At 42.8% G+C, this 27459-nt stretch overlaps 1 protein-coding gene across 6 annotated transcripts in view; it reads right to left on the bottom strand.

Annotated features, from left to right (window-relative positions):
- LOC133345225 (transcriptional regulatory protein AlgP-like) overlaps window positions 1-27459 on the bottom strand; it is a 61729-nt gene that overhangs the window by 11970 nt on the left and 22300 nt on the right. Inside the window, exons 1-7 of one of the 6 annotated variants that reach the window (XM_061555799.1) lie at window positions 23239-23303; window positions 21566-21661; window positions 14091-17348; window positions 11657-12208; window positions 10673-10789; window positions 7915-7997; window positions 7388-7570 (exon numbers count right to left, since the gene is read on the bottom strand). In XM_061555799.1, the coding sequence (XP_061411783.1) occupies window positions 7388-7570; window positions 7915-7997; window positions 10673-10789; window positions 11657-12208; window positions 14091-14112 (957 nt within the window). In that variant the 5' untranslated portion in view covers window positions 14113-17348; window positions 21566-21661; window positions 23239-23303. Of the gene's footprint in view, window positions 1-7387; window positions 7571-7914; window positions 7998-10672; window positions 10790-11656; window positions 12209-14090; window positions 17349-21565; window positions 21662-23238; window positions 23350-24416; window positions 24489-27459 lie in introns of those variants that run through there. The other 5 variants (XM_061555801.1, XM_061555800.1, XM_061555803.1 and 2 more) reach the window with 5 other exon arrangements.

Raw genomic sequence — 27459 nt, 5'->3', positions numbered from 1 at the left:
GAATAAGGAACATTTTTCCCCTCCACATCTATTTAGCCACGGTCAATTACTTTACACACAACGGCAGGGCCCAACGGCTATAATGTAGGGTTAGATAGTGACCTCAAATTTAACCTCGATTCAAAACCCCCCAATTTCATCTTAGGTCCTACTCCATTAAAGCAGCATAGAGGATGTAATTTATCTTAAATTGCCTACACCGTTTTAGCCATTTCATCCGTTGAGGATTCTACATATTTGCTTCATTTATATCTAAATAAACGACCATTGTACTCATATTCTTGGTTCTTTCGGTAGATAGAAAACAAAAATTTAAAGCAAAAAACCCACGACGTTTCGATCGCAACACAAGCGGTCGTCTTGATTTTTGTTTTCTATCTACGTGACTTTACCCAAAGAACCAAGAATATGAATTCCTGCAGTCAGGAAAGTTTTAAGTCTAGACCATTGTACTCGTTCTGTTGAAAACAAGACATATTGCAGGTGTAGTGACATCAAGGATGTCACTGTATGGTGCCGGCCCAGAAGGGCCGTTCCGTTCGATGTTCCTACATCGTGGACAGCACCGTGTGGGTGGCTGTGTGTAAAACCAGCCCTAGCGGGGCTTGGTGAGCACTGGGATAGTGCGGGCACCACGCACAGCGTGTGGTGGGGGGCTCCCCCGAGGGGGAGGTGGTGAGCGTCAACCCAGGGGCAGGGTTGCCCCGGGCCATGGCACTCTGGTTGACCCCGTAGACACGTGATCCGGAGTGTCCACACAGGGGGCACCAGGTGGGGGGGGGGGCTAATGGGTGATTACGTGTCCGAGGAGAGCTCTTGAGAAGGATCGAGAGGGAACGAGAATGTTCGAGAAGGCGGGCGAAGCCGAGGGCTGAGCGGCCCCGACCGTAGGGGGATATAAGGTGGGTCCCTGAGAGGGACCGGGGTCGCTGCATTCTACAAGCTGGAAGCTCAACATCGACAAGCGGGAAGCTCAACACCTACAAGCTGGAAGCTCCACGTCTACAAGCTGGAAGCTCAACACCTACAAGCTGGAAGCTCAACATCTACAAGCGGGAAGCTCAACATCTACAAGCTGGAAGCTCAACACCTACAAGCTGGAAGCTCAACATCTACAAGCTGGAAGCTCAACATCTACAAGCTGGAAGCTCAACATCGACAAGCGGGAAGCTCAACACCTACAAGCTGGAAGCTCAACATCTACAAGCTGGAAGCTCAACATCGACAAGCGGGAAGCTCAACACCTACAAGCTGGAAGCTCAACATCGACAAGCGGGAAGCTCAACATCGACAAGCGGGAAGCTCAACACCTACAAGCTGGAAGCTCATCACCTACAAGCGGGAAGCTCTGTCTCAAGCTAAAAGCTCTTCGTCTTACGAGGCAACCACGTGGTCAGAGACCCGAGACAGGGTCCGACCCTTCGTAGCAGTAACCTTCCTGTATAGCGTAGTTAGTTGGGTGACGTCACCACCCTAGGCTGTATCGGGTAAAGGGGCAGTTACCTCTTTGTGTTACGGTGTTACAAATAAATGTGTTGCCTCTAAAAGAAGCAACGGCTGCGACTCAGTTAGACTCACTACACAGGGATACAGACGGCAAAGGCATACGCATCCAGCTAGAAACACGTTTTGTGCTTAGGACGATATGAAAAGGTAGAATATGTACTTTACAGTATGTATGTGTGTATGTTGAACTTCTTTCGCACCGTACGTAGCCGACCATGCTAATCGGAGGTGCGCGGGAAGGACAGCAAACTAGTTAAGCTGCATACAGTGCAACACAGATATATATAATTTATTTTATTGTTTGATGCTCTAAAGTTGAAATGGGGATTAATTGGGAATCTTCTAAAATTAGCTTGCCACATGGCTCACTGGCTTATACACAAGGTATTAGAACTCATTTGCTTCGGCAGTATTAAATTTTAATAAAGGGGTGGAGAAGTGGAGCGGAGCAGTGGTTAGCACCATGCTCGATGGACTCGGCAAACCTGCGTTTGATATCCGGTCAAGGCTTGCAAGAGTGGTGATATCCGAACTGGTTCTGGGCACTGACTCCCCTTCGCCAATCTGCACTGACCAGCATGAAGTATGCTCAAACAACTACCATAAATAACATCTGTGAAAAAGGAGCTTTATAGCTCATCGGATTCCTCCAGTATAAATACATATTCTGATTCTGAACCAGGAGTGGCTTTCCAAAAGGGTTGCACATTGAATTACTTTTTTATATTTTTAAATAACAATTTAAAAAAAAAGACTGTCCAGAGTTGTTCAATGCACAAAAAATAAAACTTCCTGTCTGTAAATAGTTAAGACAAATTAATGATTTATAGATTGCTCAAAGGACCGATTAAAATAGTTTAGAGCAAGCGTTCAACGCCCACCTATAAACATTCCAGGGCAAAGGTAAAGCGCTTCCATTTGGAACTCTTGCAGAGCAGTGCATTACCATGTCTGTTAAAAAGCAGTCCGTGGAAGTAGATATCAGAGAAACACTTCCAAGATCCCTTTACACTAACCATTAAACAATAAAATCCACACACAAGGAGGCACACTTTCCTACAAATCCTACTCGAAAAGAATACTTATCGCATGGCAGTCAAAAGCGTTAAATTTTTGGACCTGAAATTTTGCCAGATGAAATAACATTACAATTACACGTAAAATTGAAAACCAAATGTCACGTGATAGGGCTTTGTTCAGTGACTGCTGACCATGCTGAGGCTCTAGTAACGTGACTACGTCTGAGAAGTCGGTTTAATCATGCGTGGCGGAAACCCAGAATTGAATGCAGAATCTCAGTGGTGCCGACTCAGTGTTCTTGCATCTCTTCCCCCCACCGCCCCCCCCGAAGATGAGGATCCTTTGGGGGTGATCTAAAGAAATAACCTTTGAAAATTAAGTGTTTCAATGGTTAAATCCTAAAGATTGCAATTAAACGTGGACATCACTTGGCAGATATGCCATGGGGGGGGGTTCCTACTTTTTTTACACGTATTACATTTTCCATGAATACTGTACCTGGAATCAGGTATGTGGGTCCCTACGTACATGTAAACACGTAAATGAGTCAAACATTATAAATTTGCAACGATATATCTATACACACATCTGTCATCACCAATAGCTTCACATAGACCTCCGCATAGTCCTTAATAGACACGTCAAATCGGTCGTCAAAGCCATCTGAGCAGACAATAATAACAAGTGTTGTTGTTAATTCCATGCTTCCACCTCACAGTGTCGACTTACAACCCTGCTGCTTTTATAATTACAGTGGTCAATAATCATAGCTGTGTATTCACAGTGAGCGCTGATATCCAAAGCCCTACCCATCCTGAAAAATGGATCGTTCCTTCAGGGAGCTTTTGAGGTTGCAGAAAATCGACCTAATATTAAATATTAACGTGAAGAGACAGTATTTTCTTTGTAATGTGTAGCTGTGCAGTGCTGTCTATGCCACAGTTTAGAGCTCACCTTCAGCTATGGTTGGTTATCTGTTGTTGGAATGAGGGAAATATGATTTTCATCGATTGTTGGCATCAGCACTCTGACCAAATATTGCTGCGCCATTCGATATTTTTATTGGCATCAGATGGTCAGTACGATCGGTGCTATTTCACATTCCTACAACCTTTGGCTAGAAATGAGGCCTTTGGTGCTTTACGAGGTCAGCTGTGGATTTTGCAGTGCCTAGAATGATTTATAAGGCCAATCCTTAAGGGGCAATCCTTGCCACAGCAATTGCAAGTGAATGTAGTGGCAGCTCCAGAGGTGTCAGTTTTGGTGCCAGATAAAAGGGTAAAATCCTATTACTAGCTCCAGAGGTGTTTGTAGCTCTCTCTTGATCTGCCACGTAGTGTGTCTTTTCTCCTCGCCTCTCCTGAGGCCTGTTTTCACAGTCTGCTGCCAGATGAGTCGGTCGCTGGCAGTTTGCTCCCAGTCCCCTGAATTGATCTCGCAGCTCTTCATGTTCCGTTTGCATATATATAAACCAAATACCTACGGTACACTATTAACACTACCCAGCCGCCACGATTTCTGACTTCACTTCAAATTCCTGCCATGCTACACTTTAACCGTTCAGTGTGCAAGATCAGTGAAAACCATCTCTGAGCAAAGCGCCGAGGAATTTCTTTCATGTCTGCATAACATGTGTTAAGGGGTGCGAAAGCACACCTCTTTGACATTAACAAAGTGGTTTGAAATAAAGCAAATTGCTTTCCGCAACCATTCGATTCGCTGGAGTCATTTTAGCCACCGACTACTCAGCAACAGCGCCACACACGTCAAAGACATTTCAACACACAAAAAACGATTTGCTTAGCAGTTGATCGTATGGCTCGAGAAAAACAGACATTGTTGTAAATACAACCAAAATGGCTCGTGTGTTGATAGGACAACATAATGGCTTAGACAAAGGGAACGTGTTTGTAATATGCAAGGAACTCCGCAGTTATTCCCTGAAACAGATGCAGCACCCTTAACAGAGTGTACAGTGTGGTAGTTAAAGGAGGACATCAGTTATTACGCCGGTGTTCCCTTCTATCTGCTTATCCTAGCATCAATGATCCTAGAGCAAAACTACATATCATACAGAATGTTCTGGAAAAAGCTCGGGACATTTGAAAACTTTACAACAACAAAAATAAACAAACTCAGCAGTTATTCCACCACAGGACAAAACACCAGCGGCTGTATTGGTGCCAACAACACGGCTCCACTATTCCAGTGACCGTGGCAGTAAGTTTATGCGGCTGATGAGAACTGCTGGGTGAGTGTGTGTGTGTGCTGATGCTGCATTCTGTCATTTTTAACAAGCAACATTATCGGAATATTTGCCTTCCATTAACACCAATGGCCCAGGTGGCGCAGCAGTATCTGTGTTGTACGTATGTTGAACTTCTTTTGCACCGTACGTAGCCAATCGTTCTGAGGTTGCGGGGGAAGGACAACAAACTTTGCACAAAAAGCAGTTCTAAATAAATGAGTTTAAAATTTACATGTAAAAGTGCATAGCTTCAGTGGCTTCCTAATATCAGAAGCACATCGGAAAGTGCGCACTGCAGTGAATGCAATGCTTACAGTCGCAAGGCTGCACGTTCATATCTCGGCGGCTGGCAACTCGTTTTATCCCTCTAGGGTTGCTATCGTGAGTACCACTTTGTGGAGGAGTCAGCAAGTGGTTGTTCAATAAAAAGCCTCGCCTCAACCATAGGAAAGAGGAATTTCCACCACGTCTGGCTCAGCACTGCACACTGGAGATTAGAGCTGCCCCACACGAGATGTCGTGTAAATTTACCTGGATTTTTTTTCTTATTTAATAGCAGGCATGTTCGGTCAAACATAGACGAGCTTGTGAAAATGACTGCTACATAATTATTCAGAATCCTTAAAGGAAATTTGTGTTTGACATACTGTAGTAAAACAATATACTCAATATAAAAATACAACTTGATATGCTCATTTAAAGTACATTTCAGAACCTTCATATTTTAGGATCCATACTTACGTCCTTTAGGTTTCCCCATCTCTGGCTCTGTGCCAGTTATCAGCTGAAGGGCAAAACATCATTTCTTTGTCGTAACTCACCCTCCGTGCCCGAAAGGAAGGTCCTTTATGGCTCCACTAAAACAATAAGCCACAGCACAACCAGTGCCCATGGCTCTCACCCACCATCAACCTGTCAGCTGACTGCATTTGCCTTAATCAGGACATCATTCTCTGCCGTTCTCCTTCCAATTTTTTGCTGATATAACTTAACTTGATTCATACGGCATTGGCCTGTTTGCCGCTCTCAAAGTCAAAGCTGACTACACAACGATGTACAATAGTGCACTTATTTTTTTAGTCCTCATTCGAATGAAACAGTGAAACAGAATAAGAGTAATCATACGGTAATGCCGATTTTTAGCCGGGAGAGCTATGAGTCTCAATACTTTTTTGCAATGGGTCCAACGGTGAGATATTTGTGGTAGTTTAACGAATGCAAATGAGTCTCTTCCTGATCTGAGCAGTAACCCGGCTCAGCTCTGGATTTGGCACAGGATATCATGGGTCCTGGACATGCAGCTGGACATCTGTTAAAAATAGCTTCATAGCTCATCGGATTTCTCCAGTCTAAAGATTCTGATTCTGACATGAGCACGGACATCGGCCCGTTTAGCCTTCTACCCACACAGCCACATGACGCTTAATGTTAATGAAACATTGTCAGTTTGTTAGCAGTAGGCTGAAGTCTCACCAGCCTACAATTTTGTTGATAAAAAAAAAACACTTAGTCGCTGTTAATGAATGTTGCATGCGGAGAGCATCTCCATGACGTTCATGTTTTTACCACACATTCTCTCAGAGGGCTCCATTTGCTCTAACGATCTGCACTCCTCGCTAATCTCCCACGCGTTCCACAGAGAAGACCACCAGGTTTTAGGTGCATTACCTATTCTAGAAACATTACCTATTATATAAAATGTTATCGACATTACAATAAAACGACAGGAGCGCAACAAGGTAAGGAAATCACTATAAATAAAAATACTCAAACTAAACTATTTTTTGTTTTTTACAGTAAAACTCACTGAGCTACTATCTCGCTATTTTTTAGAAGCGACCTGGCCGCAAATGATAGCTCAACGAAGCGGCTTATGGTTAAAAAATGTATAGCTGTAAATACTCTAAACGCATGTTTATAAATGTGGAGGGAAAAACACAGAGGACCCGGAGAAAAATCCACACGACCACGGGGAGAACATGCAAACTCCAAATATACAGCAGGCGTCAGGCTACGGGATCGATCCCACGACCTCCTGTATACCAGGCGAGGTAGTTAACATCTCGCAACACCGTGGCACCCATCCCTGCCCATGGCTTAAGGCCATGTTGTCACGGGGATCAAAATTACATTTAGAAACAGAGTCTTGGGACTTAAGAGGTGAGCTGAATACCTGAAGGTCACTCAGCTTGCCGACTCTAACACCAAGTGTCAATGACCCCTGCCGCTCGTCAGGCAGGGGTCCTCATCGCGTACTAATCACGTGCCTTTTCAGTGCGCATCTCTCTCACAAAGTATTGTAAATGAAAAAATAAATCCTGGACTCATAAAAATTATCTTGACATTTTATTTTCTTGGATTAAAATACGAAAAAAATCCAACAAGCAGTGTTGTCAGAATGCCACTTGATACGTTGAATTGCATCGAAATTATATATTTTTTAAGCTAAGTTTTTTTTTGTTATCGTCGAGTTCAGAGGATGATAAATTGTGCTACAAACTGCTTAAAGAGAGCAACCTAAAATTATTGAGAAATGGAGCCCTGGAAAATGTAGGTAGAAACCTCTTCAGAGGCAGAGCCCTGGGCAAAACCACACGCCTGGCTCTGTCTCACCTGCTCCTTCCGTACTGCAGGCCGCACTTGGGCAGAGCCGGTGCTGATAGGGGCTGAGATGTGCGAAGTCTGCATGGCTATTTTAGCCGATCTGTCAGGACGTGATGGGACTTGTTTCGACGGGTCCGGAGGTGTTTTGCATTTGACCGCCATGGGGAGAGCCTGACTTTTTGGGACTGGAAGCTACATGCGACAACAATGGAAAATACAGGTTTGAATAAAAGTGCAGTCGAGAGAAACATTCGCAAAGGCAAGCTAGCCTGCAGAAATTGCACGGCTGCCAGACTGAACTGATTTGTGGACACAAAGGAAAGTGCATAAGAGTTGTGCAAAACAAGGCATAATCAGGAAAACAAATTAAACGTGCACAATTGAATGCAGATGCGAAACAAAAGAAGGCCTTGTTTTACTGGCCATGGTTTATAGTGAAGGCAGTACGAGATAAAGCTAGATCATAATGATAAACCAAGATTGGCATGCAAACAGTGATAAGATGTGACGGGTGTTTCCATGCATGCAGTGCTCACCTTGGGCTTCTTAATCGGGCTGGAAGGAGTCTCTTTCCGAGGACTGACCTCCACAGATTTACCGTCACCGGCCTTGGATTGAACTGAATGGGAACAAACACAGGGTCGTAAGAAACCGTTGCCAAGTTTTTTTTTTTTTGGAAACTCTACGTGGAACTGCGCACAAATGCGGCACAGTTGTACAAGGTCATTAGCAGTCGACTAAGGTAGTCGTGAACTTTTTTGGAATTGCTCAACGTGTACAAAAAAAAAAGACAATTGCTTTGTGTGTCCGGAATGAATGACAAAACAATTGCATCGTGGAAGCCTTTACAAAACACAAGTGGAAATCAGTTTGAAAATAAAATGTATTTTTTCTTAAAAAGTATTTCAAATGCACACAGATATTCACAATTTTTGCTTAAAGAAAATAGACAGGACTTTTTTCACGTTTGGAAATTAATGAATGCTTTTGAGTGGCGTTAACAGATAGTCCACAAATTTTGATTTAAAGCTTTCGTGACTGCAGGGATTCATATTCTTGGTTCTTTTGGTAAAGTCACGTAGAAGGGAAATAATAAAATAAAAAATATATAACACAATAAAAAATTCTCACGACGTTTCGATTGCAACCCAAGTAATCATCATCAGGTGTGAAATCTACAGCAAGAAAATTTGAAAAAAGTGTTATATTTTTATTATTTGATTATTTCCCTTCTACGTGACTTTACCGAAAGAACCAAGAATATAGATAGTCCACAGTTAAAATCTTCAACTCTTTTGACTGAATTGCTCCAGTTTAAATATCAATTCAGATTGTAAAACCTAGTGTTTGGAATTTTTAAGTGATCAAATTTACTATTATAAAGATCTACAAACGTGGATCATTGTTAGGGTATTGTCTTCTTGCATTTATAGAGAGAAAAACAGGCTAACAGCTGCATACATCAAATCGTGGTGCTGTGTAAACAAATTTAGTTTACCGCAAAAGTGTCTTCGAATAAACAGAGATCCTGCACCTTTTTTTGTTACTAAACGCTCACTGTGCCCTATTAAAATGTATGGACACTGCAGCTTTCATTTCCCTAGCCAGCAGTGAACTCCCACTTAGGCATTGAGGTCGCCGCTCAATCCAAGGCGCTTGGGACAAAGTGCCGTACTCAAGTGCAACGTGGCTCACGTTAACCGTGCGCGTTGTTGCCGAACGACACACGGTGTAAGTAAAGTGCGCGCAGAAACCGCAATCAACCAATCTGCGTGCAGTTTACAAAACCCTATCAGCACGGCAGATGTGGAGAAATGAGCCCCTCACATGCAAAGGACAACATTACAAGCATGGGGGGGGGGGGGGGGTAAGTCACGTTGTGGTATTGGCCAGAAATGTTTCCTTGCACATTAAACGTGAGCGGAATGATAATCAGCAAATTTCAGACGTCGATTGTGTCGTGTGGTCAGACACGTCACACGTAGACCAGAGTCAGCCAGGCAAACAACACCGCTGATGCTATATACATTAACATTAAACAGGAATTCCATTATTACAGACGTTCTGCTTGATTACGCAAACATTTGAGTAACTTTCTAAATTGTTTAGTTTGATGTTTGCAAAACTCCAGTTTAATATAACTTATGGGGCAGCTTATGAATGTACGTTTACAGTAGCTGTTGCATGATTTCACGTGGCCATGGCACTTGCCCGTCAAACACGAGACATTTAGACAGGGCCACAGCGAAAACCCCTATCCCACTTACACACTTTAAGCGTTGCACCTTCACCTGTCAGCTTTTTTTTTCTATCCAGAGCCAACACAAGCGCATTATTACACTGATCTTAGATACAGGTCCGAAGAACCTTGTATATTTAAAACAACGTAATAAGTTACGCTCTGCAAGGCAACAACTTTTCTCGCACAAAAAAAATGTGACTTGTTATTATTCATTTGGCCCAGAGTAAGCGAGGACCGCACCGTGCATGAAGGCACGAAGAGGAATGAGGTGTTTTATGCTTCACCAATGCTGCACACTTCGTGCAGGACAACATTGAACACGACCGCGTATTTCAGCAAATGAAATGAAAACAAATGAAAGCACCGCGGTAAACAACAACGCGTGGCCGTGAGTAACGCTGGCAGGAGCGAGCGGCAATTCGGCAATGACACGGTAGTAACCTGCTTTCTTGGTGAAGATGGCAGGGTAGGCTCCCTGTAGGCCCAGGAGTATGTGGGACGTATCATAAAGTAAGCAGTCTTCATCAGTGGGGCACAAAGCACACTGTCCCACTGGAGTCCAGATAGTCTGAGAATTGTATGGCCAGGAGTATTACCAATTGTCCTTTACCTGCCAGACGTCAAATGTCTCTACCTATACAACAGTCTGAGCATGAGTGGCAGCAATAAAGACAGAAATTATTCTCAAACGGCATTGAATTGACGAGTTATTTAAAGAGATGTGTCCCACACCTTTGTCATTTTTACAAAGAAAATTAAAATGGACAGAAATAAGGACGTAACAAAGATGGGGCAGCGATAACGTATGCCCATCGGTAGTAAGGTCAAGAAGTGTATGTGGTGCTGAGGAAAGACCGAGAAAAACAGAAATATTTTACGGAAAGGTATTCTGCACAAGTGAAGTGTCATGCTTCAAATAAACCAAAAAACAGAGCATATAAACCACGGACATTTACACAATGTGAAAAATCAGAGGACAGACTGCGTGTGTATGTTCACAGGCTTGACACGCAAAGGTACAGATGGCTAGGCACATGCGCCAGGCACGTCACCTTTCTGCCGTCTTTTGGCTGAACCCTGCAGCATTGCCCGCTGGCTCCTGTTAGCAGGCCTGCCGGGGGACCTACACCGCACCTCGGCTCTCTTAGCCACATCCCCCTTCTTACTCACTGCCGAGCCAGGCAGGCGGTTAAGGGGTCAGTGCACAGAGGGCAAAATAAATCAAAGGACAAACACATTTTGCAAGCGTCCGTGTTAGTTGGGGGAAATAAGGGTTGCCACCTTTTCTACCGTAGACCAAATACGAACTTATTTCTCAGTCAGTCGAGGTCAGGGGATCGGCGACCTTTCAAAGAAGAAGAAGCAGAGCCCATTTTTTTCGTTTTTGTCTTTGACCAAAATATTTCGAGAGCCGCATCGAACACGCAGAAGCGAATTGTACCCATCCACACATACATAACAGGTACACAGCAGCCAAAGAGCCGCTAGGGGGCAGCCAAAGAGCCATCATATGGCTCCAGAGGCGCAGGTAGCCGACCCCTGGTCTAGGTCGATCAGAACTGTGCAGTCGACTGTGATGAAGTTCAAAGTGATTACCACCAGATCTCGGTACAATACAATTCGTGGCACCCGAACACAGATGCCAAATTCTTGGAATGTCCGGGTCAAACACAGGCAGGTGGCAACCCTGGGGGGGGGGGGGGGGGGGGGGCAGCGATGGTAAGCGCAGAGCGTTTAGAGCGTGTGTCACTCTCTGCGTTGAAAACACAGCTACGTAATTAATTAAATAATGTAAGCACAAGCACGCAAGCGGTCGTTAAATGTGGTGAATGTGTAAGCGGTAAATAGGGTAAACTTAAATTAAATGCACTTGGGATACCTCTAAATGGTTTCATTACGACGAAGCAAAATGCACAAAAAAGGCTGGCAAGTCTCAAGTTTCACAACTCGTGGTTCTGACTATGCCGCACACAAACACCGATTTCTTTCACGGGTAGCAACATGACACTGCGATTACTCTTTGTGTGATTGGAAACCTTTTCTCCGTTTTTTCTCCTGCTTGTCTTTCTCCGGCGTGCTCGTATACGACCTCTTCTCCAGTGGCTTGCTGTTCCTCCTCTCCCGATCCGAGACCAATTCCATCCCGCCCTCCTGCACGCCCCCTCTGCTTGCCTTCTGATCCACCTCAGACTTCTGTTGACTCTCATTTAGAGCGTTTTTCCCCACGACTGGGAGCTGCTCCTTTTTGGTCGAAACTTTTTCCCCATGTCCATCGGTATCGGCTTTGACGAGGTGTTTGCCCTCCTCGGGAACGCGTTCGTGCAGGGCATCTGCCCGGACTTTCCCACTATTGCTGCACGTTGCCTTGTTTGCCCCTGCTTTTGGACTCTTCAGGGATTCCTCTTCATGCACAACGCAAGAAGCCTTGTCATCTGCCTCCTTCCTTTCCTCGCCTCCTAATGGCTCCTCTGCCATTTTCCCTCCTGCACCGCGTGCACCTGTTGCCGGAGCAGTCCCAGAAGTGTCCACGTGGCTGTCTAGCTCCCCGGTGCTTTGCAAAGGGATTGTCTCATCTGCTGTGCTTTTGTCTAGCAATGTCGGACAACAACAGGCAAGGAAAGAATATAATTTTAAGCTCCACTTTCACACATGGTAACGCAAACAGCTTGATAAATCAGGAACGAAGCGAAACAGGTGGGCTTCTCCACAAATCTGGCAGTCGCCTGATGAAGCTAGTTGTAATTACTGGCGAAACGTCGTACTCAGATTATAAATGTTATGGCTTGGCTCTCCAACACACCGGTGTGCTGTACTAGTGACGAATTGGCACGTTCCGTTTACATGACAACCCTTACTAGTTGGGGCTGTGTCGGGTGGTGGCGGGTTTTAACGACACATTTATATATTTCCGCGATCTAACCCAAAAAGCCTCTATTATGGATCATATTGCTCGCGAAAGCCAACTTGTTAAAGCAAACAGCTTGGTAACTCAAAGGAGACCCCCTCAGCGACGTAAAACATACACGAAAATAACTCTTCAGGCAACAATTAGTACAATTGTGATGTCTCACGATTAATGTTAGTTATGACATTTTTTTTTACGTACAGTATTCATGTCATAATAGCTTTTTCCCCCTTTTTCTGGTAATAAAACAGGTGTTTAGATGTTAAAACATCAAACTGAAAACTTTTACAAGGAATCATGTCTGCATTAACCACAATGCTTGTGGTCAGAATGCAAACAAAAAAATACTCTGATAATATATGCATTGTCCTTGAAACTGATTGGTCCACACAATGCCATTTTCACATATTGCTGTTGATTTTAAATATACCGCCATGAGCGCTACATGCTATGTATTGGCTCGTGAAAACGCTGGTTTAAATCTCCTATTGCCACATAACCATTGTAATTTTTTATGGAAAATGTATTGTGCGCAATATTATCTATCGTTGGAGTAGAAAATGCATCCACTGTTTTCAACGATAAGAATTAATTTAACACGTAGGCTTTCGCGACCAATTTTATTCATAAGAATTAGTTCGCATTAATGTTGCTTAACAATTAATGTTCCGCCGTCGATAAGCCTCTGCCCGTCAAGAAAGCAGGATTAAACAACAGATTAAATACAATAATTTCACTGGAAAGGTGTCAATATTACAAGAAAATAGAAAACGTTACATTAGCAAATTATAAACTAAACGATGAAACTATTTTTATTTGACCAGGTAAGCCCCACTAAACTATATCATTCTTTTTCAGAAGCGACCTGGCCACAAATGATAGCTCAATGAAGTGGCTTATGATGTGGAAATATATAGCAGCCAAATACTCTAAACGCATGTGTCTAAAAGTGGAGGGAAAACCGGGATAAAAATCCACGTGACCATGGGGAGAACATGCAAACTCCAAATATACAGGCGTCAGGGTCGGCATAGAATCCACGGCAATCCTGTATACCAGGCGAGGTAGTTAACATCTCATACAGCAGTCTTAAGCGTTGGCTAATATAATCTGTCACGCTTTAAATTGTCTTCACTATTTATGAGCACAATGCCATGATTGTATAGCAATACATTTCACAGGTCACACTGTCTTCAAAATAAAACATGTTTTTTTTAATTTGTGCACCATTTCCAATGCAGTATCAACAATTTTTTTTTCATATTGAAAGATATATTGCATTGTACTTAAATATTGCATTGCAAATGCACGTGCTCAAACACTTTCTGAAAATGGGACACTGAGAATACATCCACACTGGCTGGTGGTAAATTTTCAACACGGTAACCTCTATAATTGTTGCCCCTGTTAATTAACTGTGTCCTATTTCGTATCATTTGCGAGCGTTACCTATACAGCCAACATGGAATGTAGAGAATACATTTTAGAAAACAAATTAATGTAGATATTAAAACCAATACCTTTACATTTTAGAAACATATTAATGTAGACTTTAAAACCAGTACCTTGCATGATTTCCAGGCTCATCTTTTCCACTTGATCTCCGTCAAATTCCCCGTGCACAGCGTTGGCTGTCTCCAGCTTTCTCGTGTTCTGCGGTATTTTTACCCACGACACTTTCCTGCGAGGATCGGCATGCCTCCTTGTTTTCCCTCTCTTGGTGCTGCTCTTTGCTTTCAAAAGGATGAATGTTACCAGCGTGTGACGTACGTGACGTGGTTTCTACCCGTGCATGTTTAGGACTCTCGTCTGCGTTGACTTGCGCTGATATTTTATTGGGCACGTTCATTCCGCTGCCAAACTTCGTGATTCCAAGTGCAGATGAAATATTGGTTGCGTCTGTCGAACTATCAGCAAGTACATCTTTAGAGTCTGTGACTTTGTCTGTAGATGAAGGGGATGTGCGTGCCACATGAGAGGTTTTGTCTAATTCACCCACCACCGACAAATGAGTCTTGCTGGGACCACAGGGGAAAAGGTAAGATTCCTCACCCCCTTCAAATGAGCGGTCATTTCGGCACAATGCAGTGTTAACATCCACACTTTGTGAGTATTTTATCTTCCCAGGTTTATCTGCAGCTCGAGGTTTCCCAGACGTAACATTCTCGAATAAAACACCGGCGGGGTGATAATCATCATCTCGATAATTTAGCACAGGAAGGTCCGACTTCATTAAAGGAGAACTGAAAATGTTATTAGGATCCTCCACGGTCAGCAAAGTCTCCTGCTCCCTCTTTATTCTCATCAGCTGAAATAGTGTCCTGTCCAGGCATCTGTTCTTTGGAAAATGAGACGCTCTCGCCCGTTGGATGAGGGTCCTTCGGGTTTTTGCTTAACGGAACGCTTTTTTCTGGCATGCGCGAGTCATCTTCCTTTAAATATGCGGAGCCAGCAATGGGCTTCAAAGCAGCCGAATTCAATTCCAAGTATTCCACGTTGTGCATTTGCCCCTTTGCTGGAAAAACGAAGGGAAGCGATGAACCCTCGTCTTGCGCGATGTGCTGGAACTGAAATCCGCTGGAGCCATCATTTTTCCGTTGTGATTTCTTCTCCGTGTTAAAGGCCACGTTCCCTTGTGCGCCCTCTGACGTCATCTTTTTTCTAGCGCCGGAGAATTGGTCGTTGCTGCCTTCGTCGTCCTGCAGTTCAGACAAAATTTCCGTCTCCAGCGGAGACAGTCTCGAAAGGCTGTGGTAAGCAGGTGACTTTTTTGCGTCGGCCTTGACCTCAGTGCTTAGGAAGCCTTCAGATAGCACAGCTCCTGGCTGCTTTCCTACATTGCATTGTAGCTCATCCTCTGAGCTAACGTCAGACTCCGAATCCACTGCTTTTGGTGCGTACTCATCCAATTTAAGCTGCGAAATTGATGACTTGGATGCCACAGCATATTCCGAAACGATCGGTATTATCGGTTGGGATTTATCCTCAAGTAAATATGAATGCATTGACCTTACCGCACCATCATCGGGTGCGTCATCTTTCTTGGTGTGTAAACTCGTTTCTGAATCGCCTGTCAATGTTTGTTCATTTCCAGCTTTTCCCACCTTCATTTCAGATTTATCTTGCTTTTTTTCACTTTCCACAGATGTTTCTTTAGCACTGCCACGACAGACCGAAGACTCAACTGATTTTCTTGAATCCTTTTCGTGGATGTTAGCCTTTCCTGGACTATGCAATGCATTCTTCCCAATGCATTGTTGCAGCGCTGCCATCTGTTCGATATTGTCTTCGCTGTCCAGGATACTGGGGCTTTTTTTCTGCTCAGCACATACAAAGCCAGTGGGCATATATGTGGTTTCAAGGTGCTTTGGAGAACGTGTATTAACAGTTGTTTCCTGCACAGAGCTTATGCTCTCACCTGACCTAGCTTCCTTATTCCCTTCTTGTGGAGCACTGCTAGAATTGTCAGTGCCCGGCTCACTTGAAATGCCCAAACCGCCTGTCAGCAATTCATGTAACGGGTCAGTATTCATCCGCGAGCCCTCTCCGGCATCCATCTTTCTTTTATAATCAGCCAAAACAAATGGTTTAGAATCAAAGTCAGGGGGCTTAGCGCAGTCTTTGTAATAGCTGTCTAACTTCTGCCCAAAGCACTGTTCTGACATCTGCCTCCCTAATTTTTGACCATCGCCCATTTGGGGCTTTCCCAACGAAGATGGGAGTGATTGATTTTCACTGCGAGCAACAGAGCCCCCCGTTCCAGCCTTTTCTGCGCCAGGTTCAGACTCGTAAAAGTGCGGCATGGTGTTTGCCCTCGTAAAGGCACTTTTTTTCGCCGATGTTTCGTTCATTGAAACATTCCCTAAGCCTGTGTCGGTGCAGCCTGCAGTCAGGTTTTGTGCATCCGCGGAATATTTACCGACGTCGGTTTTATCGCTCTTCCCTCCTGTAAAATCATCCTCGCTAATTGTTTCCATCTTCAATTGTGCCGTCGTGTTGCAAAAATGGTCATGATGTCCGTGTTCATGTCTCTTTTCCTCCCAAGGCTCTGCTATATCGTTCGGCCAAAAAGACGAAGCGTCAAAGGAATGGTGAGCTTCCTTCATCAGCGCTGCTTGCTGCCCTTTGTGGATGACATCATCTGCAATGGAGTGTGTGCAACTGTTTTCGTCAGTATGCCCATCAGGTATAACGTCTGGCATTTTTGCAACGTCACCAGGTGATGTCGTCTTGAAACCCGTTCTGCCTTCCGTGTGCGGCGAGGGTTTTGCTTTCCCACCCATGAGCATGTGAGGACTTGCAGAGCTCTCAGATGCCTCATCGGCGCCCTGAAAACACTCCCTGCGCAGCTGCAAAGCGTGGATGTCCCTTGTCGCCGGGATTGGAGGGATTTCGGAAGTGCTCGTGCTGGTCAATTGCTGGGGAGTACTACTCCGCTCGGGAGCGAACTGTTTAGATTCGTCAGGCCGAGCGTTGGACAGCGAACTGTCGATTTCTGAAAATTGTGCATCGCGGCTTTTGTCCTTGCCACTGACCGATGGTGAAGTGTGGCCTTTGTTGAAATCTACCGGTTCGATGAGCCTGGAGGGCGCGTCCGCTTGCTCACTGCAAGCGCTTGGCATCGGTACTCATTTCCTGCCCTGATGCAACGCCGTACGGACCATCAAACCTTTTGTCCTCTTGGCCGTCCGTGGCGGACGAAGAAGCCTCTATGCTTTGTTTGCCATTGAGACTCATGTTAGCCGTCACTGAGGCGTCTTCTCTCCCCTCCGTGCTACAGGTCACCACCTTAAAAGTGTTGTTTGCTGAGTGACTGTTTTTATCTACAAGTAGTACAAAGTAAATAAAAGTCAAAAGCAACCAAACGTAAAGGGGAAATTATATGAGAGAGAGAGAAGGAAAACATTTCACAGGAGTTAGTTGATGTTTGATTAGAAATGAAGCGGCATCACACAATAAAACTTTGTTCCCAATCCATACAAACTAAATGTAATACATGTTAGCGAATGGTGTTCACTAGAATTAAAGGTACATGCAGTACTACCTGCACATTAAGATGACGTCCTTTGTCACACAGACATGTCACTGAATATAATGACGTTTCTGACAAGATCAACCCAAAGAAAGATTTAAGTATCTGCTATATAATCGTCAAGAACCTCCGATTAGCACGGTTGGCTATGTACAGTATGGCGCGAAAGAAGTTCAACATACATACAAGTATAGCAGTGTTCATTTTATGTTTATATACTAATTAAAACTTTTAGTTTTAAGGACAGTAATCTTCATCAGAAAAATCAACGTTGCCTCTTTTGGCTGCCACTCCACCATGAACCTCAAACACCGACTATCTTCCCTTTGTTTGCATTTGTTCCCTAACCCATGAGTTCCTCTTCCTGTCTCTAATGGCAACAGTTCTAGACTTCGACATCTCCAAACTTAATGCACTCTTCGGCTTGTATCTTATATTCTTCGACAATACCCAAGTTTTTGATCCATAACGTAGCAGGGTATATACACAAATAAAAAAAAAACCTTATCCATCGGCTCCCTGGTAAGGTGCAGCTCATTATTGAGTTAAGTTCTCCAAAAATACTCCAACCTGCTCACTTCTGACAATTTATTCAACTAGTATAGAGTCAGTAGTTACGACTGTAGAGTCGGTAGATACTACTGTAGAGTCAGTAAATACTACTGTAAAGTCGGTAGATACTACTGTAGAGTCAGTAGATACTACTGTAGAGTCAGTAGATACTACTGTAGAGTCGGTAGATACTACTGTAGAGTCGGTAGATACTACTGTAGAGTCAGTAGATACTACTGTAGAGTCGGTAGATACTACTGTAGAGTCCGTAGATACTACTGTAAAGTCGGGAGATGCTACTGCGGAGTCAGTAGAGGCTACTATAGAGTAAGTAGATACTGATATAGAGTAAGCAGATACTACTATAGAGTTAGTAGTTACTAGTATAGTCAGTGGATACTACTACAGAGTCAATAGATACAACTATAGAGTTTGTAGATAGTGCCGTAGAGTCCGTAGATATCACTATAGAGTCAGTAGATAATAGTACAGTAATAGTACAATAGTACAGTCAGTAGATACCACTATAGTCAGAATATACTGCTGTCAGTAGATACTGCTATAGCGTCAGCAGATACTACTATTGTGAGCGGATACTACTATAGAGTCAATAGACACTACGATAGATTCAGTAGATACTACTGTCGAGCCAGATACGACTGTAGAGCCAGATACTACTGTAGAGTCACTAGATACTACTCACTCTATAGTATGTAGGGTGTGTAGGTACTGTATATATGCCCAAAGGGGGGTAAAAATATTTTTTGAGGAGGGGGGGAAGGTGAACAATTTTCGGAAACCTTCTAGATCAACTATTTACCCACCACTTTCTATTACTTTTGGATTCAAGACTTCTTCAAACCTCGTATAAATTTGTTGATGGACAAATGGACAGACAAATGGAACGCCGGGCTTTCACAATAGCTTAGTACTTGTGTATGTATATGTAAAATTTAGATTTAAAGCTTTCGTGACTGCAGGGATTCATATTCTTGGTTCTTTCGGTAAAGTCACGTAGAAGGGAAATAATAAAATAATATTAATATAAAACAATAAAAATTCTCACGACGTTTCGACTGCAACACAAGCAATCATCATCAGGTGTGAAATCCACAGCAAGAGAATGTTGTTTTTTATTTATATTATTTTATTATTATTTCCCTTCTACGTGACTTTACCAAAAGAACCAAAAATATGTATATGTTGTTTTTAAGAGAAGTTTTGAACTCTATTTTTTCCCCCGGGCAACGCCGGGTACTTCCCGCTCGTTTTATATATAAATCAGGAACACGGGTCTATCTATAACACTTTAAATGTAAACAATATGTAATCGCTAATACTGTTGGGATCTTCCAGCTATGGATGTAATAAATACAAATGAAACTTTTAATTACTTAAAGTTTAGCGAGTTATAAGACGATTTTCAGAGTGCTACATAATGCTCTGGGATGTTAATGCGGCGATGTGAACACCACACCGACAATGCAAAAGTCACTGATTTGACCTCCCAGCACGGCAGTTGAAAACGTTGATGTCAGTTTGTTAAATCCTCCCGTGCCTCTGTGCGCGCCCAGTAGTATTGGACGGGCTCACCACAGTTAATCGATCGGCAGATTGCATGTGGTTGGGTAACGTGTGGGTTCTCCAACCTCTTCCAAGACGAGTCAGGCCAGCATGCAAGAGTAGGCCAAATATCTTCCATAAGGGCTCTAGAGCTCCATCTAGCAGACTGCCAGTACACTCACTCCGATTAAGAACCAGGTTACAGTCTACATTAATGGTTTAAAAAAATATTATTGTTTTTAAGATAATTTTTATTTTTATTCACTCTTATTTTTATTTTTCTATCTATGTGACTTTACCGAAAGAAACAAAGAATATTAATTCCTGCAGCCACGAAAGTTTTAAGTAAACAATTAATGCAATGCTCGTTTATACACAGAACAGAGAGGTAGACGACGGAGTTCAATGATCTGACACGCGTTGTCTATATCCACACATTGGCTTTTGCCAGATGTCACCGTTAACTAACAGATATAAAAAAATACATCAATTGGCCTTACGGAGGCTATATTTTAAACTAGACTTAGAGCACCTTGACCCTGCCAAATATTTGTAACAAAGTGTATCTATTCACACTGGTATCGACCATAATTGCAAGAATGGTGGGGGAGGAAAAAACCTGGTAATTTTCTCTGGCCGAATTTCCCAACCAAAAATGTATTTAAAGTCACCATTAGGTGACATTTCACTGCCACTATTTAACCCGCAACCACCTGAGTTTAGTCATCTGAAAACATTGGTTGACCTACTCACCCTATAAAGAAGACCAGAGTTTGAAGTCTTCTGTGACATGGGCTGCACCCCGAGAAAAGTGCGTCTGAGCAGGAGAATGCTCGGGCAGAGGACATGCTCCTTACATCCAACACGACGCATACTAATTGGACGGTTATTCCGAATGGTACCGCTGTGAAGTAGCATGCATTATGCATCAGCATCGCGTTCGTGTAAATGTAGCCACCTGCAGCCGTTGTGGTTCACTACTGAAAAAGCCCGAGGCATAGTTCGGGCCCCCAATGACTGTACAATCGCATTGGGGTGCCACTGTACGAGAAACATTAACGATCTGCAAAGCGTCAGCAACGGGGCTGCTGTTTCGCATGCAGGCGTAAGTGGTGGCCACGGAGAAATCAATTCTGTTGTGGGGTAATTTACCATTCTCCTCTACCCTGCAAAGACATATATCTGAATCTTACCTACGCACACAAATGGAGTCATGGTCATTAGAAATTGTATTATATTATTATTACCACTACTCTATGTAGCATACTTAACGGGCAAATAATCCAGGATGCAAGGGATTTTGCAATCCTTGAAAAACCCACGTAACCTTGGCTTGTAATTTGGACTCATGTAGATCAACATCAAAGGTAACATGTTTTCATTCAGACCACATGACACCACCATTATGCTCAGTTATTTTTTCCCTACACAAACAGCTGTGGGTTTTTTTCCTTCCCTACTGTATATTCCATTATCATTGTACTGCACACAACCTGGCACATTTTTAATACGCAAAGCAATACGCCTTGCTGGTGTGTACGCCTCTTTCCCGAATGAAATGCCTATGTTCTCAGCTCTTATCCAACGTAATGGCACAGAAGATTGACGAATTGATTGAATTAACCCAATCTACTCACGAAAGTGCATCCAGTGGTCATCAGCACACGGCTTTCCAGTTGCTACTTATTCCCATTCACCATGACTGCAATTCGATGTAATCCCCATTGTGTCTGGGATTTAACCCGAATCACCGTGTGTGAGCTGGTGTCACCGCATACAAGACGTTTATTCGCGAGGCACTCTCCCCCACGTCAACTGCCCTCGGCCGCAAGCGGCCACACACAGCCACTGGCTTTTGAAAGGACGTGTGATTTTCTCCGAGCAAATTTCTACCTTTCGGCGTTTGCTTCTTTGACTTGTCCCGCGTTGCTGCTGATGATGCTTTTGCTGCTGGTGGACTGACACTGCCAGCAGATGGGGGTTGGTGATCTGCACACAATGAGCCAATTAGATGCCAACGTGGACACAGTTTCTGACAGCAAGCACAGCGATGTTTCATTGTCAATGTGAGCGTTTCGCCAGCACAATTTAGCTCCTGGAGTTCACTAAGCTGGGCGTTTGCTTTTTTATTGTTTGTTTTGTTGCAGTACCAGCAGTACTAAAGAAATTCTGCCATCAGATGCCTCTATAATGGCTGTTATCTGCACTTTCTAAATACAGCACCACGACTGTCTAAAGCATGCTGTACTGCAAAAGTGTTCTGGCTATTTTCATATTAAGTACTCGAATCAACACATTAGGTAAGCGTTTAACGCTAGACCTAACGGTATTGAATGAAACGCACAGAACAGTGCAAAATATTAAATCACAAAACCGTCAACAGCATATCCAGTTGTAAGATTAATCTAATATGTCGCTGAAGTTTACAGTGACTTTAGCATTGCCATCACAAGTTTAACTGTACATGAATTATAGATTTCAGTGAGAAATTGTTTGTAGTAATATTGATCATCATCTATTCTCAAATGACCGATAGAAGAGAGAGCCCTGACTGTTGATCCTCATGACCCCTGTCAAGTGTAGATACGATCTAAAATTTACATCTACCCAAATCATTTGTTCAATCTCCAACTCTCAGTGTGTTGATAATTCCGTCACTAGATTTGTTCATCGCTTGTTTATTTGTTTTATTTTACCAAGTACGTCCCACAGAGCTATATAGCTCTTGTTGAAAAGCGACCGGGCCACAAATGATAGCTCACAACAGACCTGTTCTCCACCTGAAGACGGCTGCTTGCGTTGTGGCCGAAACGTCGTGAGAATTATTTTATTATGTTTTATTTTTATTATTTTATTATTTTCCTTCTACGTGACTTTACCGAAAGAACCAAGAAGATGAATCCCTGCAGTCACGAAAGCTTTAAATCGAAATTTGGCTTATTAATGTTAATTTTTTTTGCAGCAGTCAAATACTCTAAACGCATGTTTCTACATGTGGAGGGAAAAACCGGGGGACCCGGAGGAAAATCCACGCGACCACGGGGAGAGAGACATGCAAACTCCAAATATACAGGTTGCCAGGGTCGGGATTGAACCCACGACCTCTTATATACTCGGCGAGGTAGTTAACATCTTGCCACCGCGGCAGAATCGGGGTAACGGTTTGTTAAACCGCCATTCCCCACGAATGCCCATTTGCTTCACTTCACAATGAGTGTGATATATACAAGATATGTGGTTTGTGCATGAAATCAACTGTTTCTTGTCCAACTTCTTTATGATTATTCCAAATTCCAATTGTGTTTATTCTAATCCTTCTTGGCCAGAATTTCAACATTTAAACAACACTCTTAGCGAATGACCACGATCGTTTTTAATAAAGAGTTTAATGTTGCGAATTTTCATCATCCGCACGCACCCACTCTCCTCCTATAACAGATGTCTCTGTAGGCCAGCAAAAGAACTCTCCGCTTGTCAGCACAACATGAAACATCGCGGCTCGTTAGTGCGCGTGCTGCTGCTGCTGCTCAAATCGTGCGTGCGTCGCAAGGAGTGCTTCATCTCACCAGCTTCCGCTACCCGGTGTGCCGACGCCGTCTCCGTTTGCTTCTGACACTCGCCAACCAAAAAGGCCACCGCCCCGGCCTTCGCCTTCTCCACTATCTGAGCTGAAATTTCTGTCAACAAAACAGCGTGAACACACCACGCGGTTAGGCCCCCGACAGTAAACAAAACAGAAGAGATTGCTCTGCTGCCATGCTAATTGGCTGCCTGAAGAAGATTTGACTTTATTATTGCATGCAATTCCATTTTAGCAATTGAACATAACAATTATACAAACAATTGACTAAATGTACATATTTGTACATGTACTTCGATTAATAAGAATCGGTGAATAATATACTGAGCGTTATAAGAACAATTGAAGGATCATATTCTTGGTTCTTTCGGTAAGTCACGTAGAAGGGAAATAATTAAATAATATTGATATAAAACAATAAACATTTTCACGACGTTTCGACTGCAACACAAGCAATCATCATCAGGTGTGAAATCCACAGCAAGAACATTTTCTTGAGAATTTGTATCGTTTTATATATATATTATTTAATTATTTCCCTTCTACGTGACTTTACCGAAAGAACCAAGAATATGAATCCCTGCAGTCACGAAAGCTTTAAATAAAAATTCATTGCAGGATCATGAAGTATGGTGGCAGCTTCGTGAGGTCTTTGTTCAGTAGTGAATTGACCATGGCTGATGATTTAAAATCTGCCGATTTGAGATAGAGTATTACTGCAGCTTGTAATTTATATAAGCTTAGAAATTATACAATAGACTTGCAGATACATGTTTTTCTACTCGTGTGTATGGATATTAATTTTACTCAGGTCTCCAACTTCAATAATTAAATCAATATTCTGTCGGATTAAGCTATTAAGTTGACGTTGGCTTTGGCATCTCAGTATCTTTGTTGGTAGGGCACCAACAAAGATACATTTTGCGCACAAAATATGGACCGAATATAGGTCTCTTGTGAAATTTAGTTTCCCACCAGTAATGTTGAAGAGAGTGTTGCGTTCCTTAGGCTTAGCAAAATGCAATGTCACGCTAGTAGTACGGACAATGCGCTTAGTGGCTTGATATATTCACAGCAGTTATGACCACACGATTCAATGGCAATCAGATTAGAGCTATGAAAGGTGTGCATGTCGGGACGTCTTCCCTTGTGTTCGGGGCTTACCTTCTATTTTGGCCGTGATAACACAGTTTAGTTCTTGGTCTGTCTCTGGAACAGGGTTTGGAATGCTGTCACCTGCAGAACAATGAAAGAAGAGGCCAATATACTCTTGCTGTTTGATATAGCAGCACCAATAGTAACACCTACTACTCTAGAGCATTTGGCTTCCATAGTATGTGTATGTATGTTGAGCTTCTTTTGCACCGTACGTAGCAAACCGTGCTAATCGGAGGTGCGGGGGCAACGACAACAAACACAACACAACAACGTGAAGGTGCAGCCACTGGAATTTCTTGGTCACGCCACTACTGACAGATGGTGCCTCCACTCAAGGGCATTTTGGCCTCCTCCTTCAGACCAGAAGCTTTTCCAAGAGGCCAGAGCACCCACACTTTACTCTACCACATGTGGTATGGAGAAGGTCATGGGTTCGATCCCGACCCTGACGCATGTATATTTGGAGTTTGCGTGTCTCTCTCCCCGTGAGCACGTGGATTTTTCTCTCGGTCCTCCGGTATTTAGCTACTATAAATGTCCACGTGATAAGCCACTTCGTTCAGCTATAATTTGTGGCCAGTGGACTAAAAAGTGGTAAAATAAAATAGTTTAGTTTTAGTGTACTCGTTTATACTGCTGGGTTTATAGAAGTGGGAAGATTACAACTTCTGTGCTGGGAAAATTATTACACGTCCCACGTCCCATGATTACAGGTCCCACGTCCCATGGGCTAACCATGAACACGACGGCATCTTCCCGTATTTAGTAGCATCATTAAACTCAACCTCTACCCCTATTACTGTATGCGATATTTATTTAAATGACATTCAAATGTAATCAGCATGCAGATTAAATGTGATTACTTTACTTCCATTTAATTCAAAATATTACTCTAATAGTCACATTTGTTTCATACCTTTAGAGGACAATGAAAGCATACTGAGAAAATGTAAAATTATACTTTGCATTAAGTATTGTGATTAAAATTAAATGGGTTTTAGAAAATAATTAGACCCCAAGACTGATCAAATCTATTTATAACAGCATCATTTTATCGAACTATATATAGAATTATCATCCATCATCATCTATGTGTGAAATATTTGCATGGAGCAGTTTTGTCCCAGAGGTTTCTGTCCTGGCTCAACGTGATGTTTGTTATGTATTGGCAACTATCCTGTGAAGGGTGAATTGTGAATGTATCCACTACAGGCAATACCCCATACAGTATTTGGTTTTCATGACAATGGCACATAAAGACCCTGTTTAATGTCCACGTAAATCTGGTAGTCTTCGCTCTAGTCTTATTATTTCTGCAGTATATTAAAACTCATCTTCAACCAACCACACTGGCCATGCTGTAAACTATCCCATGGGTTTCAAAAATATAGTTATCGTGTCCACCTTGGCCTGCATTTCTTTTTATTTGGCCGGCTTTTGTCGACTTGGCAATTAAATTCCAATTAAGTGTCTAAATCTTTTGCACATTTGATAATTGGTAAAGGAAATTAAATACAGTGAGTCTCTGGGTAGCAGAAGGCCCGACTTATGGAAATCCGACATTACGAAAATGCTCCGATAAATCATGTAAAAAAATGCAATTTTCGGAAATGTTTGCGTTAGTTACATAAGCGTAAGTAGTGGAGCTCGGTGAGGTTGCAGATGAATACTACGAAGCAAGGCATAAGGCGGGCAGCATCCTTCCCCAAGGCAGTAATTGATAGCTGCTCTGCATTACCTAATTGTTTGATTTCTGTGCTTAGAACTATATTTCACCCTCTGTTTCTATTGCTAGTTTTCTTCATTTTAAGTTTATTTATTGTATGTACTTTATTTAACACAATTATACTTTGATTGCTTTTGGTCTCAGTCAACAGCGATCAAAGAAATCTAGGCCTGGCCTAATGCACGGTAAACAAACATTCGAAAGTGACTGCTTTTTGTTAACAATTAATATTAAAATGATTTATGGTATTCATAAACAATTGGATAGAGTATATATTCCATTAGTTTAACTGTGGGTAGTGTTAGGGTAGATATTTAATGAAATGTAAGAATCATAGGAAGTGCAGAGCGTATGTACAACGGTACGCTACAGGTAATGATAGAAAACGCACGGCAGAGCGATACAGTACGGAGAGATAACAAACTAGTAATCGAGTAGGGGAGGCACAACTATTTCTGGCTATGGGATTTTATCGTTGATTTTGGGGGGAAATTGTTCAGTTTATGATATATGGAAAATTCGGGTTACAAATCATCGTTCTCGGAAACCTAACCCTTCCCGGGGACTGCCTGTAAGACAGCTAAACGATACTGGGGGTGACTGGTGGCAAAACAGTCATTGCACTGCACTGTAAAGCCTGAGTTATTTTCCAGGCTATGGCTTCCATCAGGGTGGCCTTCATCCAGCAGAGGATTGAGAAAGAGCTGTACATTATTAAACTATGGACAGGTATGAGGCCTGGAGTTTTGAGGACCCTGTCTGAGACTTTCTGAGCTGAGCAATAGTCCACTCAGCTATCTCTTAATATGGCCTGAATTTTCACGTTTGGCATTTGGAATTCCAAATATAACAAAATGAGTAATTAACAAACTAAATTCTATAATAGTAATTGGCACAGTAACAGAGAAATTCACAATTATGCTGAGCATAGAATAGCACAGTTGGTTACGTACGGTGCAAATAAGTTCAGCATACATACAAGGCTGTTATATTATTTATCCAGTAGGCCTCAGGTCAATATTATGCGCCTGTCATTACATTTCTTTGCATCTGTAGAAAATAAAAAATGCCTTGCGGCTAATGAACACAGCAGCATCGGATCTAGTTAACCTTTCTCTGCCCTCGACAGAGTGAGCAATACTTTATATTAATAACAACATTTGTACCAATGCTGTGCGTTTTTTGAGACAGGCGTAAATAATCCAAAATGGCGGTACGATGCTCGCTGTATTGCTAATTGCACCTTGGGGCATGAGCGAATGTATTACTTTACATAGAGAATGGGATGCAAGGGGCGCACTGATGGCAGGGGCAGGGGGTAGC

Source organism: Lethenteron reissneri, chromosome 21 (genome assembly GCF_015708825.2).
Source record: "Lethenteron reissneri isolate LAM-NWPU_2019-01 chromosome 21, ASM1570882v1, whole genome shotgun sequence".
Taxonomy (NCBI): domain Eukaryota; kingdom Metazoa; phylum Chordata; class Hyperoartia; order Petromyzontiformes; family Petromyzontidae; genus Lethenteron; species Lethenteron reissneri.
Note: the sequence above shows the minus strand (reverse complement) of the source record. Positions and strands in the feature narration are given on the sequence as shown.